This window comes from Nelumbo lutea, chromosome 2 (assembly GCF_056320005.1).
Source record: "Nelumbo lutea isolate HS-2025 chromosome 2, American lotus-T2T, whole genome shotgun sequence".
NCBI classification, from domain to species: Eukaryota; Viridiplantae; Streptophyta; class Magnoliopsida; order Proteales; family Nelumbonaceae; genus Nelumbo; species Nelumbo lutea.
This window is the reverse complement of record NC_142685.1, coordinates 38,484,522-38,504,891: the sequence shown is the minus strand read 5'-3', so window position 1 is coordinate 38,504,891 and position 20,370 is coordinate 38,484,522. Positions and strand designations below refer to the sequence as shown.

The window sequence follows — 20,370 nt, the reverse complement described above, 5'->3', positions numbered from 1 at the left end:
CACACCAACAGAAGGTAACATCACCTTAAAAGATTTACCAGGCAACAAAAAGTTTATTGTGTATTGTCAGAATGCTTGTTTTGGAATCCACATAGATTACATAAGCATATATATTTCTATTTAGCATAACTTTAATAGACCAGCTCTGGTCTTCAGTCAATGTTTCATCATACAAAGCACACCCAAGTCAACACAACTTTCAGTCAAAAGTTGTCCCCTGAAGCCAGTCTCCAACACTGCATCATTAAGGATCCTCAATAGGATAGACCGAGACCGGAACTCCAACCAACCCCCACATCGATAGAAAAGCAAGTTGTGGAGAAAGATAGTAGATGGATAAGCATCTTTCAGAAAAGAAAAGAAAAGAAAAGAAAGAAAAGCATCCTAATCAATTCAACACAATATTAGTAAGGATCTTAAAGAAGAAACAGACTTACTGTACAGGCAAGAACTGTACAAGCAGAGATTCCCAGCTGTCTGATAATACCCAATCAATCAGAACCCCAGCAACTGCATAAAAGACCCATCCCCCCCTACCAACATTGAGTCAAAGATGGTTAAATAGTGAGTCCAACTTTTGAGGCAGAATATGTGGTTTGACAACAAGCCCCAATAGCATATCAACTAGTCATCCAACTCAACAAGCTGTGCCCGCCTCTCAGCTGCTTGCTTCCTGATAAAGATGCCCCACCTCAACGCTGCCTTGAGCTTGAGCCATCCTACAACAGCTTTGCCTGATGAATGTGAGCGATCCTCATCAAAACCCAAGTTCGGCGTTGGGGATGGTATGTATGACGGATAAGAGTATCCTTCCTCTGATATATTAATGGCAGTTTGGCCACCCATGCTGAAGATACGAAGTAGATGTTGCATGTCTTCATTCTCAAGCATTTCATGACTTCTCATGCGGATCTCTTCCTCTGAGAAGAATCCATCAACTCCCCCATTTTCTCGGATACGGGACCAATCATCATAAGAAGATACATTTGATGCTTGGATGGATGGACCCACATTCTGGAATCCTGATGTTGATGATTGTGGTGGCCCTAGGGCCAATCCTACAATGTTTTCATTTCTTGGGAATTGTGTTTGGTGTGAAGTGCTAATCATCTGGTTCTGTGAGGCAAATGAATTGCCATCAAATTGCACAGGGGAATTGGAATTTACTTGTGACTGTGCTGGATATCTAGTTGCCAGATTATCATTATATCCTGAAACTGAAGAGCAAATACTGGTCAGAATGATGTAAAATTCCATAAAAAACCTCTTACACAGTTCCAACAGGTGACTGGAGTGGCTGTGGAGAGGAAAAGGGAGAGGGGCAACAAGAGAGTACTATATGGAATTTCAAAAATAAATAACTAATCCAGCATAAAGAGAATACTGACATAATTTTATAAGAGGATGACAAGCATGAGAACAAGGGATAAGTCTCTAGGTAGCAATTTTGTGCTAAAAATGCTGAAGCTTAGATATGTACCCCGTCTACTACAAAGACCCCAGATAGTTGAGACCAGCATTGTTGGGTAATGAACTTTATGGACTTAATCATACTAGAAACGTACATCAATCTTACTAAAACCAGAACGTGTTCATTTTCATCAGGAGAACAGGTAATTTCTGGTTATTTCAGAACAGTGAAATGGAGTTTGTTTATCAATTTTCAAGAATAGAAAATGATATTAGCACTGTGATTATGAATTTATGATATCATAATTTGCCACTTATTATAAAGTTCACTAAAGTATATTCTGCACAACATTAATAATTCATAGTCCAAAAATAGCTTACCCTCAACATTCAGGCCTGAATCCATCGAAGGCTGCTCTGAAGGAACAGGCAGGCGAGGTACAGAGATCTGCTGATCAAATGAATTAGAATATTCTGGACCCATTGGAAGCTCAGATCTAGAAGAACTAGGCCTCTTGTTCTGCTTGTAGCTCAAAAGTGCTTTCCCATCATACTCTATTACATGCCCCCAGTTGTCATATGCCTTCTTCACCAAGGTATCAACATACACCTGCAAAGACAATGAATTTCCAGCTTCACAAAGGTTTCCTTTTATGCTCTTCGTTGTTAAATGGAAAGCAAATGTTCACTCTATTTCTGCTATGTACTTGAACATGCAATCATGGTGCAACTGCACACCATAAATTAGATTGAAATATAAGATCAGACATGCATTCCAAACTTAGAAATTCCATTCCTAGACCCATCTTGTGGATTGTTGGTCTTTTGACTCTTTTCTGGAGGTGATGCTAAAATGTGGGCTTGGATGTCGGTGGAGAAAATGGATTCTAGGCTATAACAAACTTGTAATTATTCTATTATGATTAATAGTGTAGTAAAGAACTTCTTTCCAACTAAAAGGGCCTAAGGCAAGGGACCTTCTCTCTCCTTTCCTCTTTACAATCATTGCAGATGTTTTCAGTAGACTAATATCGAGGGCAGATAGGTTTCATTTGATTAGGTGATGGAGGATTGGAAGGGAGAGGATAGTGGTGAGGCATTTGCAGTTTGCTGATAATATCATCCTATTTTGTGGAGATAAAGGATAAGGGAAGGGAATTAGGAACTTGAGTTTGTTGGTTCAGATCTATGAGAAGAACTCAAACCTGAGAACAAACCTAGACAAGAGTTGCTTAGCCAGAAACACTGTAGAGGAAGAAGTGGTATAAAGGTATGGAGCCATACTCAGAATATCCATATCTTTCAAGCCCATCAAACCCTAGGGTTGCCTCTAGGTGGTAACCTTGTGATAGAATCTCTAAGAAATTGTCAGCCTAAATAAGTTATATCTCCTTGGGTGGTAAAATAACCTTGATTAATTCCACTCTAACCCACCTTCCCATATACTTCTCTGGTTTTAGGATGCTGATGTTGGTGGTCAAAATATTGGAGAAAATCATTTGTGATTTCATGTGGGACCCAGAGGAACCTATGAGGGACCATTTAATGAAATGGGAGGTGATCTAAAAGGGTAGGAGTCAAGGGGAACTAGGATAAGAAGACTTAAGGTAAGGATATTAACCCTACTAGGGAAATAGTTGTGGAGGTTTCTTCTTGAGGTTAACAAGTTGTGGCATAAAGTGGTGACAAGCATTCATGGAGTGTTAATGCAGGCCTAGCTAATAGAATTGCTTTAGCCCCCCCCCTTCGAAAGATATCTTCACACTCTCACCTATCTTAGTATCTTCTATCATGTCATCCAATATGATATTTGTGCTATGGACAAGGTTAAATTTTGGGAGGATCTTTGCTTTTAAGGGATTCTCCTCAAAAAGTGTTCTCCAAAAAATTTTGCTTTTTCTTCATTTAAGGCCAAACCTATTCAGTGATTTAAAAGGCGCGCCTTAGGCGCATTTTAGGGTAGGCGCCTTACCCAAGCCCTAGGCGCAGCCCTTTCAAAAGGCGCACGCCTGGTGCACCTTGCGCCTCAACCCAGGCACGCGCCTTTTGAAAATTTGATGCTTTTTTTGGTAATGTTGTTCATTCATTCGTCCTAATAAAATATCTTTTTAAAAAGAAATTAAAACTACAAAATCATTATTTTTTGTGTAAAAACTAAGAATTTAAGACCCTAACATGGACTTGTTTGGGCTTGCCTCGAGGTGCATGGCACAAAGGCGGTTCATAGAATCAAGAATGTAATATGTCACATTAGCTACTTTAAGTAATGTAATTAAGAAAAAAAGAGATTGTGGGTTTTATATGCTTGACTTTTTTTTTTTTTGCGCCTTGCTTAAAAAGGCGCACACCTCGCCTTATGCCTCCTCAGGCGCAAATTGACCCCTATGCCTTTTTTGCGCCTTGCACTTTTAAAACACTGAACCTATTTCTAAGTTGCAATCTCTTCCTCTAATGGCCTTGCTTGGGATTTTGGATTCAATAGGGGTATTAGGGACTTGAAACAACCCATGTTCTTAATTTGTTGACTGTTCCAATGGGTGCTTTCTTGGACCCTTCTGTTTTGGACCAAAGAATTTGGACAATCAATTATTTGGGGTATTTTTCCTGTTCATCTTTCGTTCAAGCTCCATCAGTCCCTGATGATGTTCTAGTCTTTTCCAGTAAAATAAATTTGGTGCAATTCAGTGCCACCTAAGACCAGGCATTGTGTTGGGAGATGCATCATGGAAAAATTAACACTTGCAATGTGCTTCAAGAGAGAATACCAACTTGGTGCTTATCCCCAATTCCACAAGTCAGCATATGTTCTTTTTATGTTATGCAAGTGGAGAAACTTCTCACCACTTACTAATCTCCTATTCTTTTACTACTGATGGTGGGGAATGATTCTTCTCACTTTTTGTCTGTAGGTGGACTCTCACATGGTTGTGCCATGCTTGATCAACATGAACTTTGTTACATCTCCAAGGAAGAAAGGAAAACTAATGTGGAGGTGCACCAGGGCAGCAGTTATATGGAAACTTTGGAAAGAGAGGAATGCCAAAATTTCACAGAAAGAAGCATGGCAAAGAAGCACATACATAAAGTATCACAATCAAGGTAGTGGCGTAGTGCACTAGGTGAAGACATTGAATATGTTGGATGATTTCCCTATGGATAACATAACTAGATCATGGAGTTGGATTGTGTACTCATCCACAATGAGAGATGTAATTATTGATTAATGGAATCCTCCCAATCCCAATTAAGTTAAGCTGCATTTTGATGGATGCAGCTTGGGAAATCCAAGATCGCTAGGCATTTGTGGGGTAAAGAGAGATCAACAAGGTACTATACTAGTAGTCTACTCAGGCCCACTAGGAGTTGGTGACTAACAAGGCTCAAAATTTCGCTACAATATGGGCATATTATATCGTATCATTGAGCCACAGGTCCCCCCCCCGTAAAAATCTGAAACAAAAAGAAAATAAAAAAAAGAGTTAGTGTATCAGTCACCCAAAAAGCACGACTAACCTATTCATGCATGTTGGATGTATACTTTGAGACTTTGAGACTAAACATGGGTAGAATTTTTGACTTTATGACAAGGTCTCAGGCTGGTTCAATTGCTTGACCTAACAGCAGTAGTGGTAGAAGGTGACTCCAAGGCAGTGGTGATATGGCTGCAGAACATGAAAGAATGGCAGTACCAACACATGATGCTAAAAATAAGACAAATGGCAAGAGATTATGATAAATTGTTTGTTGGGTTCCTAGGTCTGCAAATAGCTTGTCTGACACATAAGCCAAGGGGTGAATAGGGATGAACTATTAGCTCCAATAAGCTATCACAAAGCTGCAATTCATCTCACAAGTCAGGCATTCCTACAAGACTCTCAGCCCACCTAGTTCCCATTGAACCTACCAAATGAGATAACCTCGTGCTTCTTTGCTCATCTCAATAATATACAGTCTCACCAAAAACTCCAGTCCCAGAAAATTGGGCTGAAGCCCTCCTTTATGCTAAGAGAGTAATGAATAAGGGATAGAAACTAGAGAATGGTAGCAATAGATTCGGGAACTTGAAGAAACAGTAAGGCAGCAAGGTTAGGTTTATACTTAAGGAATCAGACAGATATCAAAATCTAATTCAAATTGTATGGGATTGATGTACTGTAGTCTGGAAAAAAAGGAACAGAAGTGTTCTTTACTCAAATTAGGTGGATATAAGCATTTATATAGATGCAAATCCTGTATTTTTTTCTTTTTTTGGGTAGACATAAATCCTGGTTGAGATCATACGCATATACATTTTAACAGGGTTTATGGTCAAAAGTAGGGACTACATATACTCATTATGATTTGGATGTGACAACCTAAGCATGATCACAAAAGTAGCAACAACTTGAGGAATTAGGAAAAAAACATAGTAGAAATCTAAAGATTTAAAGAATCGTGACTGAAGTACAGAGTTGTAGTTGAAATTGGATGGGGTTTCTCTGTTGAAACTACCATGTGGACAAATCAGCAAAATAAGTATTCTTTCCTCAAGTTGGATAGTTCAGAGAAGCTTGCCAAGTAGTATCAGTCCAGCAGCCTTGACTTAGGTTAAAGAGGTCAAATTAACAGTTTATTGTTGAAGATACAAATATAAATAAATAAAGATATGTCATGTAAAAGAGTATATGATACTGACCTTCTGACTATTAGAAAGAGAGTCAGCCGAGTAATATTGTCCACCAGCAATAAGCCCACTCAACTCATAGATGTTGTTAAAAACAACACCAACATTCTTTGTATCATCGGAATAGTAAACATAAAGCTTCCCACTCAGAACGCAGGTCTTAGCATGCTCTACAAGAACCTCCCACATCTTATTGGACATGCCACTTCCAAGGATCTACAACCACCAGATAAAAAAATCAGAGGAATACATGCAAAACATGGATTTCCTAATTCAACAATAGGATGCTAGGTCCTTACATTTCTCAGTCCTTGTTGGTCTCTAACCACAAACCGAAGAAAATCTTCCACCGTGTATATTCCAGACTTATTCAGCCTCTTATGGAATGATCCATCCTTGCCAATCTTCTCTAACCTCCAAACATCATCATTTAATGCAGGAGGATAGTGCTTCTTGTATACTGCAAAGAAAAGAAATTACAGATTATCAATACCCCATATACTATGGAAATCATATATCAACAATGAGAATTGAACATACATTCTCCTCGGTGATCCTTGACAGTAAAAGCATCTGTTTTTGCCTCACGAATACGGATACCCTCGCAGAAGCCTGAGGCAACCTTTAGTCCAAGCCTGAACTTTCTGCTCCTTATCCAACTTGAGTTGTCAGTAAATGTAAGTTCTCCTAGGGTTCCTACACCTTCCTTTAGTGTTACTTGCAGATCCCCAGTAAGAAGGGGTCTCTTTCCTTCACGCTCTTTTACCACATGACTTTCAAAGTCTTCCTGAGTCCAGTCATCATCATCTTCATTATTGAAGTCACCTTCAAGCACAACGACATCAAGTTTTACTGAGGACTCTGACCCTGTTGTGACAACATGACCTGTGTTTGCATCAAGTAAGACAACATGGACTGCAGCACCCTGCTCTCCTTCAACTTTCCCTCCAGTAAAAAGGGGAAGGGACAGCCTAGACCGGAAGTGAAGCTGCAAATTTCTCCCATCAGGCCCTTCTATACGTTTTGGAGAAGACCTGCAATTTTTTAGAAGTATGAGGAGAAACCATCAATAATGACTTCACCAAAAGAATAACCATGGGAACAGAGTTATGGCCATGGAATGCATGAAGCACAACAATCACAATAACTCAAATGTATGGGTCGTATGGCTAAATACCAGTAGAACAATATAAGAAAAATATGTTTTGAAAGCCATATGAGGATTACACTTTGAGGACCACATTCAAGCTCAACCTTGAGTTCATACATGAAAGCATGTCATTCATATTCTTATATGTCCTCTATGTGACATTTATTTATTTGTAGACTCCCATACAAAAATATACTCCAGTTGTGCATATTGGTACTTATCATTACAGTTTCATGTTTTTCTTAAAAAAAAAAATGGTACCTTGTGAGGCTTATGTTTTACATCTAAACCCTCAAGGATCACGCTTCACACATCTTAAGGTCATGGACCTCCTGGTCCCTTGCCTAATGCATCTTAAACATTTGGATTTTTTATAGTAAGGTAAAATTTCATTAAAAGAAAAAAAAATAATGTTACAATAAAATGTGAAAAGGTTTCACCTTCTAAAATAACAAAACATAAAATAAAGCATGCTTCAGCATCAATCATATATCTAAAGTAGACCAGATCTCAGAACCAAACAAAGATCTCAAATCATCAGAGTTGGGGTGTATCACCAGCCATTCCATCATATAAAAGCAAATATCAGCAAATATTCCTCCTCTGGTTACTCTGTTTCCGATTAAATATTATTCTATGCCTTACTTCATAATATCCTAACAAATTGCAAATTTAGGGGGTGTTTGACAACATGGTTGGTTTTTGTTTTTTAAAACAAAAACAAGAGCCATTTACAAGACTCTACCTTCTTTCCTACTTTGTGTCAGGTACAATGTCGTTGTCTGCTCTGGTAACTTGGTTAAATTTTGGGAACATGTTTGGGTGGGGGACTCTACTTTGAAAAATCGATTTCCTTCCCTTTTTGCCCTCTCAAGAGACAAGGATAAACCCGTTTCCACATTCCTTGTTCCTTCTAGTTCTGTTATGGTTTTGACTGGGATTTGGGATTTAGAATGGGAACAAGGGATTTGGAACTTAATAATGTTCTAAACTTGCTACATTTACTTGAGAAGGTTTTCTTGGATTCGTCCAAACCTGATTGTCGTATTTGGACTCAAGCACCCACCAGTACCTTTCCTGGTGCTTCTTTTTTCAAGGTCAAGTGCAGGGCTGGTTTTCCCTGTGAAGAAGGCTTGGAATAGGCCTATCCCTCCCGGAATAGGAGCTTTTTGTTGGGAAGTGTTCCTGGAAAGAATAAATACATACGATTTGCTCCAAAGGAAAAGATCCAGTTGGTGCTTATCCCCACACTGGTGTGTTCTCTGTAAATCCAGTGGGGAGTCTTGCAATCACTTATTAATCTCCTGCCCCTTTGTATCTTCCATTTGGGATTGGTTTTTTTCTTTATTTGGGTGTAAGTGGAACGCTCCACTAAATGTGCAAAGTTTGTTTGCTTCTACTTTTTTAGTTGGCCAAAGAAGAGGGGAAGATTGTTATGGAGATGCGTAAAAGTTGCATCAGTTTGGACTATTTGGGAGGAAAAGAAGGCAAAGATATTTTCAGAAAAGGAAAGAAGAAAAGAGACCATTGTTGAGACCATCACTGTCAGGGCAGTTCAATGGACAAAATACTCAGAGTTATTTGATGATTTTTCAGCAGGTGACATTATGAGAAAGTGGAAGAAGGTGGCTTGCTCATATAGAAATAAGCTCGTTATTAACCCTGGTTGGTACTTGGTCCCCACCAACTCACAGCTTCATTAAGCTGAACTCTGATGGCAGAACTGCAGGCAACCTAGGTCCCTCAGGCATTGGTGGTTTCTTCAGGAATGAGGTGTGCAACATCAGTGGGTTTTTTTTTCTTTCTTGTAAAAGGTAAGATAAATTTATTGACTGAAATCAGAACCATACAAAGAAGCTCCCAGGAAGGAGAAAATGCTGAGAACAGCCTCTCAGTTTACATTACAACTCAAATATACTAATAGACCTTAACTGAGGCCCCAAGACCCTAGGATGGATGCCTTTCATGCCTGTAGTCCAAGACACTAATTTTCCCACTGCACAAGACACCAGACAGTCCACCTCCTTTTCTTTGTTTTGAAAGATTCTTCTGTTTCTCTCCACCCATATGGAACTGATTACAGCTGCAGGGATAGCCCACCACACACTTCTAGCCAGTTTTGACAGACCTAACATATCCCGGCTCCTTAGCAGATCTGATACCTGTTTTGGCATGACCCAGGAAATACCTTCAGAAGAGAGAAAATGGTTCCAAATTCCTGTCACGAAAGGGCAATGGATGAAGAGATGATTGTTGTCCTCCTCTGCTTGACCACACAGTTCACAAAACATGTTTTGAATCAGAATTCCTCTTTTTGCCAAATTCTGTTTAGTTAGGTTTTTATCCAACACTACCACCCACAGCAGCGCATTCACTTTGAGAGGAGGAATCTGAGTCCGGATTCTAGCAGCAGGAAAATTTTCAATTCCTCCACCAGCTAGTCTTCTGGCAAAAGAATTTACAGTGAAAATTCCATCTGCATTCCACTTCCAGATCCAAGAGTCTTCTTCCAGGGGGTTCAAGATCTGACTAGAAAGCAATTCTAACAGATTCACCACTTGGTCCACTTCCCAATCTTGAAAAGGTCTTCTGACTAGAAAGCAACATCATTGGTTTATTCTCAAGGCCATTTGGTGTTGGGGATTCATTGAGGGCTGAGATGTTGGCTTTGATGGAAGGAGTGCAAAGAGAAAAGGAGATGAACATCAACAAGTTGATTACCGAAGGAGATCCAAAACTAGTGGTGGGTTGGCTACAAAAGGAAGAAGCCGGATTATGGAGTTATAGTAATGAAAGGAAGAAAGTTAAATGGTTAACATGAGGCATGGATGTGAGATTCAATTGGGTCAAAAGAACAGCTAATGGTTTTGCCGGTGTCTTGGCAAAATAAGGGGTGGGAAGAAATCAGTTATTTTGGGCTCAATTGTAACTTCTTCATTAAATTTGGGGAGAGTTAAAGAGATTTTATCTCTCCCTCTTTGTATTCTATTTTCTGGTTACTGATAAAAAAAAACTATTTTCTGGTTTAATGAAATCTGAAGTTATTAATCCAAAAAAGTGCCACATCAGAAAAAAAAAAACAATATAATTTTGCTGATGTGGCAGTTGTTTTTGTTTTCAAAAACAAAAACCAATTATGTTGTCAAACCACGCCCTTAATCATGCTCCACATTATTTTCCTGCTAGTTCACTACTATGATCCTCTAAAGGGAATTTTCTCCAACTAAACACAGAAGATAAAATAGTTATTGGCTGCCTAATAATTAGAAGGAAGTTGCATAACCGGCCAAGAAGTCTGAAAATGGTGTGCTAATAAGCTATTCCCTTGCTTTCTCCTTAAGCCAATTTATCATCATTAATTGGTAAAATAGTTCAGGTCTGGGGCTACACCTGTAGACTGGTTTCTGCCCCATAGCTTTCCATCTGTTGGAGATTCATTAGATAGGATCCATTATTCGATGGGTCCTCTCATGGTTATTAACTGAGAAAAAATGAGGTTTGAACATAATTGTGAGACTGTGTTTGTACTGCATATATTTGAATGACAAGGAAAGTTCTAACATAACCATCTGGATAGTTGTCAGAGCAAGGCATAAATCAGATGGATAAAATTCATGTCATCATGATGATTTTTTATATAGACACTCTCCAAGATGGACCTATCTAATGATGAGCCCTGATCCTCTGTGAAGTGTAAATACAACAGATGGCAAGTTATGGAGTAACTTCCAATGAACACAAATTATGGACCCAGACAGCAACTAGACATCCCGATCCTCCATTTGGACCACTTCTTATAGAATGCCATTGCTAAACAGCTTAAAGCATCTAATTTAGTTATAAGACCTTTAATAGCACTCCTCTATAGAAAATTACACTTTTTGTTCAGTACATTGGTTGCAGACTTGCAGTCATAATATTCAAACTTCATAAATAGGAATGTACAAAAGTATGGCCGTAACATTGTTGAGATTTTAACCGTTATAATGCTGTTTTTAATATGAAACACCATTACAGTTCTGTTACAAGATATCATAATGGAAATTTAACAAACAATCAATTAATGGTCCCTGTCTCATCATCCTTTATCTTATGCCTATCCTTTTTGTGCACATGTGTGTGTATGTGTATTTATGTGTGTAGGCGGAAGAGGCATTTTGAAAAGTGTTAGAATATAAAAGGCAGCCCAGTGCACGAGGCTCCCGCCAATGTGGGGTTTGGGAAGGGATAGATGTATGCAACTCCTGAACATACAGAGGGCTGTTTCCAAAGGCAAAGCAACCTCCACTAAAATTATGTATTTCTCGAGAGATTATCTATCAGGGGAGCCGCATACCTTCCATTAAGTCTTGCTGGGCCCAACTTTGCCAAAGCACGCTCCACTTCTTCACTGACCTATTTAGCATTAAATTTGATAAAACCCAATAAGAAACAAAAAAAAAATGATGTACAAAATTGGGGCATCAAAAAAAAGAAATACTTCTACCTATCAAGAAAAAATAAAATAAAATAAAAAAGTAATAATAAAGACTTGTTTATGATCTAAGGCCAACTGGATATTCCAGAATGAATATGATAATTAACATGTCCATATATTGCTCCTAGTCAACAATACAACACTTGAGCTCAAAAATCCCAGGATGGAAAAAATTGAAGTGGTGAGGGGAGCAGCTGAGCAAATCCAGTGTTCTAAAAGGTGCAGCACAGGCAAGGTGCTTTTGATATGTCTGCCTCACTTGAACCCAGGCAGAGGCTGTTTCAAAAGGTTGTCTCCTGGTGTGACTATATACTTAATTTTTTGGTAATTTTATGGGAGTTGCCAAGGCACAGGCACCTAGGAAAGAAAACACCCATGAATTTGCTATATGATGCACAGGAATTAGTCTTGGTAAGAGACACATCCCCTTTCCCACCATTTCACTGTTGCATAACTTGGATATCAGAGAAAAAGTTGTGCACAAGACAAGTCTCAACTGATTGCACCACCACAAAGGCAACAACGTTTACATCAGGACATCAGGATAAATATCATTTTTACGATTAACAAAAGTAACAGTACATTCATGCATTGATAATAAAGCTGCTTGCTTTAAATTTTCAAGTTTCCCAAAAAAATCCAGCATGATGCACCAGAAGAACTTGATATATAAAAATTCATATCAAGAAACGTTTCATGATTAAGCTCCTTTTAAATACAGGATTGTCTACCTAGATGCCCAAATCCCTATCACCAAATAGTATTCAATATACAGTTACATTATTACAACAGTAAAAATCACCTCTGAGCTTAATTTTAGGTTAAAATTAACTCCAGCAGTGGTAGATGGAAAGAAGAAATAAAAAGATTATCAATGAGATTCATAAGTCATACCAACTTGTATTTGGTCATCCAACAATGCAACCATCAAATCCATACATTTTTTGGGTAATAAAATAAAATTTATTATTAAAAAAGATCACAAGCAGGGTGACCAGAAGTTGCCTGAGAGAGAAGATAAGAAACTCTCATAAACTCCCCAAACAAACTCCAATTCAACCAAGATCAAAACAATATGAAGAAAATAGACTAAACAAGCCACAGGCTCTTTAACCAACAAAACAAACAATAAAGATGACCAAGCCAGGCCATCAAACCCAAACAACCAAAACCAACCACAAGAAATTCCAAAGAGGATAACAGTTAAAAAAAAAAAAAAAACCAAAGACCTCTCTACTTCTTAAGAGCTTTCTTTGATTTCATCGCCTTTTTATTCAAACTGATCCCAAATAAGCCCCCTTTTAATCCAGCAAATACTTTTGAAACCAACACATTTTGATGTTTTCTCCAATCTTCTCACCGCAAGAGAGTTCCTCCTTTCTATCTTCAACTCCTTTGGCATATCATTAATCCTCTCCAGCTCCATCACTGAATTCCTTTCAAAAATATGGTCACTAACCAACACACCACCTTCTTCATTGACAATCCCTGTCCCGAAAAATTCATATAACCATGATTATTATCTTCATTTCTTGAAAATTTTTCTTCTGAGGCTTCATTGGCATTATTATTTAATACTGGCATCTTAAATCTCTATTCCGATTCTTTAAAAGATTTTCTTGTAAACTCCTCTCCTCCTATGAAACCAGTGTTTTAAAAGCGCAAGGGGCATTGTGTCTGAAGTGCAAGGCACAAGGCAAGGCACAATATGAAAAAAAAAATAAAAAAAAAATCAAAAAAAATATTAAGCATAATATTAATTAAAGTTATTAAACATATAAACTTAAATTTTAAAATAAAAGTTTTAAGAAAACATATTAGCTCAAATTAAAACATATATACATAACATGTAAAATATATTTAAAATGAAAATTTAAAAATAAAATAAAATATATAAAACATATTCAAGCATGTAAAACTCTCAATCTCTTTATTCTTTCCCTAATTGCATTACTTGAAATAGCTAAGGTAATGTTATGTTAAACATTATGCGTTTCTGATTCTGCGAGCCACCTTTGTACCAAGCCCCTTGAGGCAAGCCCAAACAAATCCATGTTAGGATCTTAAATTCTTAATCCCTACAAAAAAAAAAAAAAGAAATTTTATAATTTTAATTGTCTTTTAAAAATATCTTTTATTCGGATGAATGACTGAGCAACATTAGCAAAACCTAACAATTAAAGTTTGAACATTAGCAATTTAAGATCTAATCATTATCAACATCTTCATCATCATCTGACTATCCTTGCTCTGATACCATCTTGTTTTTCTAGTTCAAGAACAATTTAATCTTCCTTAAAATATCTTCTAGAATCTCCAAAAGCCAAAAACAGAATAAAGCTGTAGCAATTTAACCAAGAAAGAGATGGCAGAAAGAAGAGAAGAGAAAAAAGTGTAGGGGAGAAAAAATGAACTGATCTAGGTGGGCACCCTTTCATTTATATAAATATCTCATTACATAAACACTCTAGACTGAAAATCAAAAAAACACTCCTTCCGCCATAACCAATGAATAAAACAAAGAATAATAATAAAACTAAAGGATAATTAAGACTATCAACAAGCACGTTTTCTGAACAAGCTCCCACAAAGACAAAAGAGACCAACACACTAGAATCAATAATAACAAAAAAAGACATCACCAAACAAATTTCATTCAAGGTCACAATTATTGGCTGCCTTCACTAGAAACAAAGCACATTTGTTTCACAAACAAGTACATTCCAAAGAAAGAAAAAAACTAGGCTGGAGGCAATATAGGACTATGGAAATTTCTTCAGAATTTCAAATACCATATAATCAAGTTAAATAAGCTTCTACATCTCCAAAAAGGCATTATGGATCAAAAGCTTCAAGCTAGATACATAAAACCTTCTCCAATCATGCATATAAATCAAAAACATGAGAACTGTATTTTTTTCTGATTTCTCTGTAAAAGAGGAAATCAAGCCCATGCCTTAGATATTGTATCAAAACCCATCAATCAGCCTTACTGTAATCTAGAGTCTTCATCCCAAGGGTTTATGCTGTCCACATGGCATGCTGACATCATTCAACAGTGTGTTTATGCCATCATATCTCTGCTAGGTCTGCAATCTCCCCAAGTCTTCTTGAGATTTGGCAGGTGTTTCTCCAATGCCAACTTTTGAATCAATAATCTAATATGGAGATAAAGCAGAGAGAGAAAAAAAGGAGAGAGAAAAGAAGAGAAGAGAGAGAAATCTTGGGTAGAAAGGATGGACTGTAAGCTAGAATGGCTCTGTCAACTAGGAAGCCCCCTTTTATATTAAGGAATATAAAATGACAATTATGCCCTTATTAGGCAATAATACAAATAATCACTTCACACATCTCCTTACCGGGGACAAAACTAGCCTTATGCATTTTAATTGGAGCTTATACTGTGGTACAGTCAACAGATGTATCACAGAGAATTGCAATGCTCTGTTTCCACATCAAAATGTGATCAATAACATAGCCCCATGCATCTAAAAAGCCATTGGTGAGATTAAATATTCATGCATAGCACGTATTAACTACTAATATAATAGGTAATCGACAGCCATGATAAATTGAAATTTTCAGGATGACCCATAGGATTTCAATCAATATTATTCACACCAACTTTGTTAGGATTAAAAAACAAGAAAAAATAAAAAGAAAAAGCAAGTTCAACATTCAAGTGAAATAACATGCATCAACCATTGTAATTGCAAATCATAAAAAAATACCAGAGAATCTTCAGTTGAGCATGTGACATATGTAAATATACAATAGAATACAGCTTGATACAATGGTAAAATCTCAAAAGAAGAAGCACTAGACTGCTGGTTCAAGTTTGAGAAAAGCCACTTTGTGCAAAAAAAAAAAAATTGTCAGGTCTACATCCAATCCATTCCTCCCAACACCCTAGACAGCTGGGACCAACATTGGGTAATGGCCCTTTAACCACAAGGACCAAAGAAAATAATTTTTTCCAAGTGTAGCAGACCCCATATAGTTGGCACAAGGTTTAGATGATGATGATATCAGTAGAACAGATCAGGTATTAAAATAAAATCATCCCAAATATCTAATATAAAGAAAATAAAAAGTGCTAGTATAAGTTCATTTTTCTTACAACTCTACGGAGAATAGGCTCCAAAGATGAACAAAGTTTCTGCAAGCTATCAACCTTGAGAGCTTCAACAATGACACTGCATGCCAATAATATGTCAAAATAGAAAGGGTTTCGACCTCAAAATGTATAATTTTCATTCATGCAAGATGCAGTAAAGTTTCCAGCTAGACAGGAATGCACAAAGGAAAAGGAAAAGAGAGCACAATTTCTTCTTAGATTTTAAGTTAGTCTAAATAAAATGTCCCAAAAAACAAAAACAGCATGAAACAACACCACAAGAAACTAGCCAACTTGATTGAGAAGCAGATAAAGGACTCTAATGAGGAATCTATGTTAAACTTGGTTGATTCCATTTTTCCTTTTTACTCTCAATCAGATATTTCTATGTATTAAAGAGTCATCTTGCTCAGTGTATCCATATGCTACAATTTTATAGTATAACTAAACAACAACTCAGAACACAAGAAGCAAGGAAGGATCCGAGGCCCCCATAAGTGGTAGTGCTGCAAACAGTACCCATTTGTTTGTCCAAATTCAAGTTGAATTTAATCAAGTTAAGGGTGATTTGAATCCGGTCCACTTATAATTGGATAGAATATGAATCTATCAAATATCAGACTCAATATGATCCAGTTTGATTTAATTAAATATATATTATGCTTATACATTCTTTGAATTTATATTGTATTTCAGTAAAGTTGGTTTGAATATTGTCTTTTTACTAAGGATTCATAGGTTCAAGTCTCAAAAAGTTGTTTTCAATTTATGTTGTTCACGATATGCAATATCAAAGTTATTTTTTATAGACAGTGCTAGAAACTAATCCTTAATGGAGTCTGCGTAACCAACCATGAAAAGACCACCATGATCTGTCCCTTGTGGGTTCCCGAATCCTGAATACACCTCCAATACCTCAAGGCCCAGGGTTGCTCATAGAGCATCCATCAAAGTTCATCTTGATGGATCCATGTGCTGGAGAATGCCAAGAGGCCCAAGACTGAACCAAAATGTCCTTCCTGTTAGATGAAAAGATCATATAACTGGCAACCCCCTCACTAGCCACCTGTCCCTTGTTTTAAAATTAGGTATTTAGGACCCACCACTGAAGAGGCTCCACTAAAACATGGACAAGCAAAAAGGTCAGTTTAACCAAATGGAATATAAGCATATAATTTGGGTGTTTTTTGTAAAGATGCTTTTAACTTCAGGAGAAACTTTCCTCCAAGTATACCAATCAAGAAAAAGTTCAATTAAATGCAGTAAAATCAGAGGGTTAATCATCTTTGCGTCCTTTTTTTTTTTGATAGATAAAAATCTCTGCGTCCTAAGTTTTGGCCCGGCTCATTTCCTTGGTAGGTCTCATCCAAAGGTGAAACACCATGCTCTATACATGGGGCAGTTGGTAAATTCGGGGGACCCAAACTGTAAACAGGTCCAGTTTCCCCAGACCCAAGAGTTAGCCGAACTATACAACATTCCAGCTAAGTTCGTCAACTTCTGACGACATAAACCTGGGCATATCTTACACATGACAAGAAACAGGCTGTGCATAAATGGAGGATGCCATTAAAGGAACACCAATATGTAATCAGAGTACCAGAACATTATGAGTTTCTTAGGAACCCCTAATTCATTGTTTAGATATTTTGTTATCCCCAGAAACCCTCAATTCAACAGACCATTTAATGATTAAATATTAAACTAAAGGGAGCATGATTATTTGATTAAATTAGATTTTTCGCTCACTTTTAGATTGTAATAATAATTCCACTCAGAAATGGAAAATATCACCGCAACAACTCATATGGTTCAACTAAAAACAACTATTAGTTCTTCGAGCTACGTTAGTTGCAACAGGAAGTTCTTAATTTTGCATTCTCTCTGCAAAACTAGTACTTTTCCCCATACAAGAAAGAAACTTAACCAATTACAATTCCAAATGAGCTAAAACGATCCAGGCAAACCAGTAACAAGAGCCATGAACAGTCGAGCACACAAAAAGAAGAATGAATTACCTAGCAAGAGCCGGCCGCTTCTTCTCCGGTTGCCCTTCTTCACCCTCACTAGGGTCCAGCCCGCGTTTTTCCCTGTTCATAGTGTTCGATCTCTCCAAATACCTAGTTTGCCTCTGCATTTAACTCGACTTCCCAACAAAACTTCTAAATGAAACCCTTAAATCCACAGATCTGAAACCAAAACCAGTAAACCACTCCTTTACTGCACAATCCACCAAAAATCAAACTCCCCACAAAGCCGCACACCAATCCTCCAGAGCCGATCTAAAATTAATCATAGATTCAGCTCCGGATTTCACAAATTTCACTAGAATCCAAGTGCAAAAATACCCCCCATTAAAAAAGTAAAGGAAGAGAGAGAGAGGGGGGGGAGAGGGAGAGATTGCAGAACCTGAAAAGAATGAGCTTGTAATCGAAAAGATTTCAGTGAAGGAGAGAATTCGTAGACGCAACCCCAGAAAATGTGAGTGGACGAGTCTGCGAGAGCAAAATGTCTCCGGTCTTTTCGTTCTTACACGAATCAGAGTTGGGTTTGACGGCTGAAGTAGCAGTAGATCTTTTGCTTTCTTCTCTTGGTCGTCGCTCAGGATCGTCGCGAGTCGCCGATCGCGAGATCTTCGCCGTCCGATTTGACGAACTGTAGAACTTTTTAAGTGACTTGCCACGTCACTAGACTGTCGCCTTGCTTTCAGTTTTTAATGATAAACCTTGTCCGGCTGTCCCAATTCCCAAAAGGCCTTGGCTGATCCTAGCTCCACGAATCGTAAGGGCCACGGACCTGTTTCTTGTTGTCATATTAGAAATGGCAACGGGGTGGGTTCGGGGCGGGGATTCCCCATCCCCGACCCTCATTCTAAAATTAATCTCCATCTTCGTTTCTGATTTGCATTGGGATATAAGTTGTTTCTCAATCCTCGATCCCTAATAAAGATGAGTTTCCTATGAGACCCGAATCTTTAAATTTTTTAAATAATGGTATTTTAAAAAAAATAAATTTATTTTAAATAAATCAAAATTTTTAAATATAAATAATATTTTAAATATGTTTTAATATATATAAATAATACAAATAATATAAATAATATCATATATAATAATATATATATAATCGATGCCAGGGAGGAACGGGGCAGGGACCTCAATCCCCACTCCCAACCTTAACCTTGATCGGGGATTCCTATTAATCCTCGTCCCCATTCCCACCTTGCCAAAGCAATCCCCATCCCCGACCCCATTGGGTCAGGGAAGTCGGGTCCCCATCAGGGATGAGGAAAATTTTCATCCCTATGTCATATCATATTGTGAGTGAATCTAGGGATGTCAAGGTATCGGGTATTTTTTGTAAACCCAATGGATATAATTATGGTGCATTTTTTGTTCAAGGCAAACCAAAATCCAAAGAATCTCCAACCCAAATTTAACCTGGCTAAACAAAGATGTGATAAATTCAACCTGTTCCATATATAAATAATGTTTTCAAATCATTGTTGATTTAGTCGATTGAACTGCTCAAACTGTCACTCGATGTCAATTATGATCTGGCTTTACTACAAATTGAGAAAGAAAAATGAAAAAATTACTAAGTTGGTAAAAAACCATTGACCCAAGTGGTTGAACCATTGGCCCGATTAATGGATCATTAGCTGCAAATTATAATTTATATAAAAAAAAACTTTTAGGGGCCATAACTTTAAGCTCAATAGTCAAATAGGGGTGGCTTTTTTTTATTTGTAAGTAATTTTTCATGATCTATGCATTGCAAGGTTCTGAGGGCACTTTTACCTATTGTTTTTCTCCAAGCTTCAAATCTTCATTTAGTATGAAAAAGTTAAACCTAAATTAAGAAAAAAAACCATATTATATGTACATATATAATTATATAGGAGTCGATAGAAATAAGAGAAAAGATTGTCGCTCCCTTTAAAAACCTTAAAAATTCCTAAAACTTGAACTGCCCCCTTTAGAAATCACCGAGAACTCCAAAAAATCTAGAGCACTCGTTCCTAGGTCAAAATTAAAGAGTCCTAATACAATTAAAATTCTTCCGCATTCTCCAATTCTTCCTTATTTTGATGATCAACCCAAGATCTACTACAAGGGGTTTTATATCCACCAGAAAAATAAAAAAATTGGGCACTTTTGAGGTCTTCGATCAACCCTTTAACTCATCACAGTGTTGGCTAATCTAGGGTTGCATGATGGGAGGCATAGGAAAACTCAAATCCTACTTTGGTACTAAGTAGAAATCTACAGAAACAAAAATTATAAAAAATGAAGAAGAAGAGGGTTTTGTGAGAAGAGAGAAGAAGAAGAAGAGAGAATGGAGAAAAGAATGAGAGAACAATCAGTTCTAGCTGCCCCCTCTTATTGTTATTTATACTTTAAGTAAAAAAATTATGTACAATGACTAATATGCCTTTATAGGGTGGCTGACATAAAAATAAAATAAAATAAAAACTCAATAAAAGACTTAAAAAACATCACTTTAAACGGTCCCGACAAGTGTGTGTTGTGGTCACCACCCTAACTAAACAA

At 37.3% G+C, this 20,370-nt stretch overlaps 1 protein-coding gene across 2 annotated transcripts; it reads right to left on the bottom strand.

Moving 5' to 3' along the window:
* Positions 1-33: 33 nt before the first annotated feature.
* LOC148869965 (calmodulin-binding protein 60 B-like) lies at positions 34-18,607 on the bottom strand. Of its 2 annotated transcripts, none has more exons than XM_088969660.1 (9): positions 18,227-18,607; positions 17,836-18,006; positions 15,821-15,896; positions 11,560-11,618; positions 6,614-7,107; positions 6,373-6,533; positions 6,086-6,289; positions 1,792-2,020; positions 34-1,217 (listed from the first exon to the last, which is right to left on the bottom strand). In XM_088969660.1, the coding sequence occupies exons 2-9, from the start codon at positions 17,952-17,954 to the stop codon at positions 625-627; spliced, it is 1,935 nt and encodes a 644-aa protein (XP_088825786.1). In that variant the 5' UTR covers positions 17,955-18,006; positions 18,227-18,607; the 3' UTR covers positions 34-624. The 2 variants fall into 2 exon arrangements, with proteins under 2 accessions (XP_088825786.1, XP_088825787.1); XM_088969661.1 differs by having other exon boundaries at positions 17,836-18,099; positions 18,227-18,381.
* Positions 18,608-20,370: the final 1,763 nt, after the last annotated feature.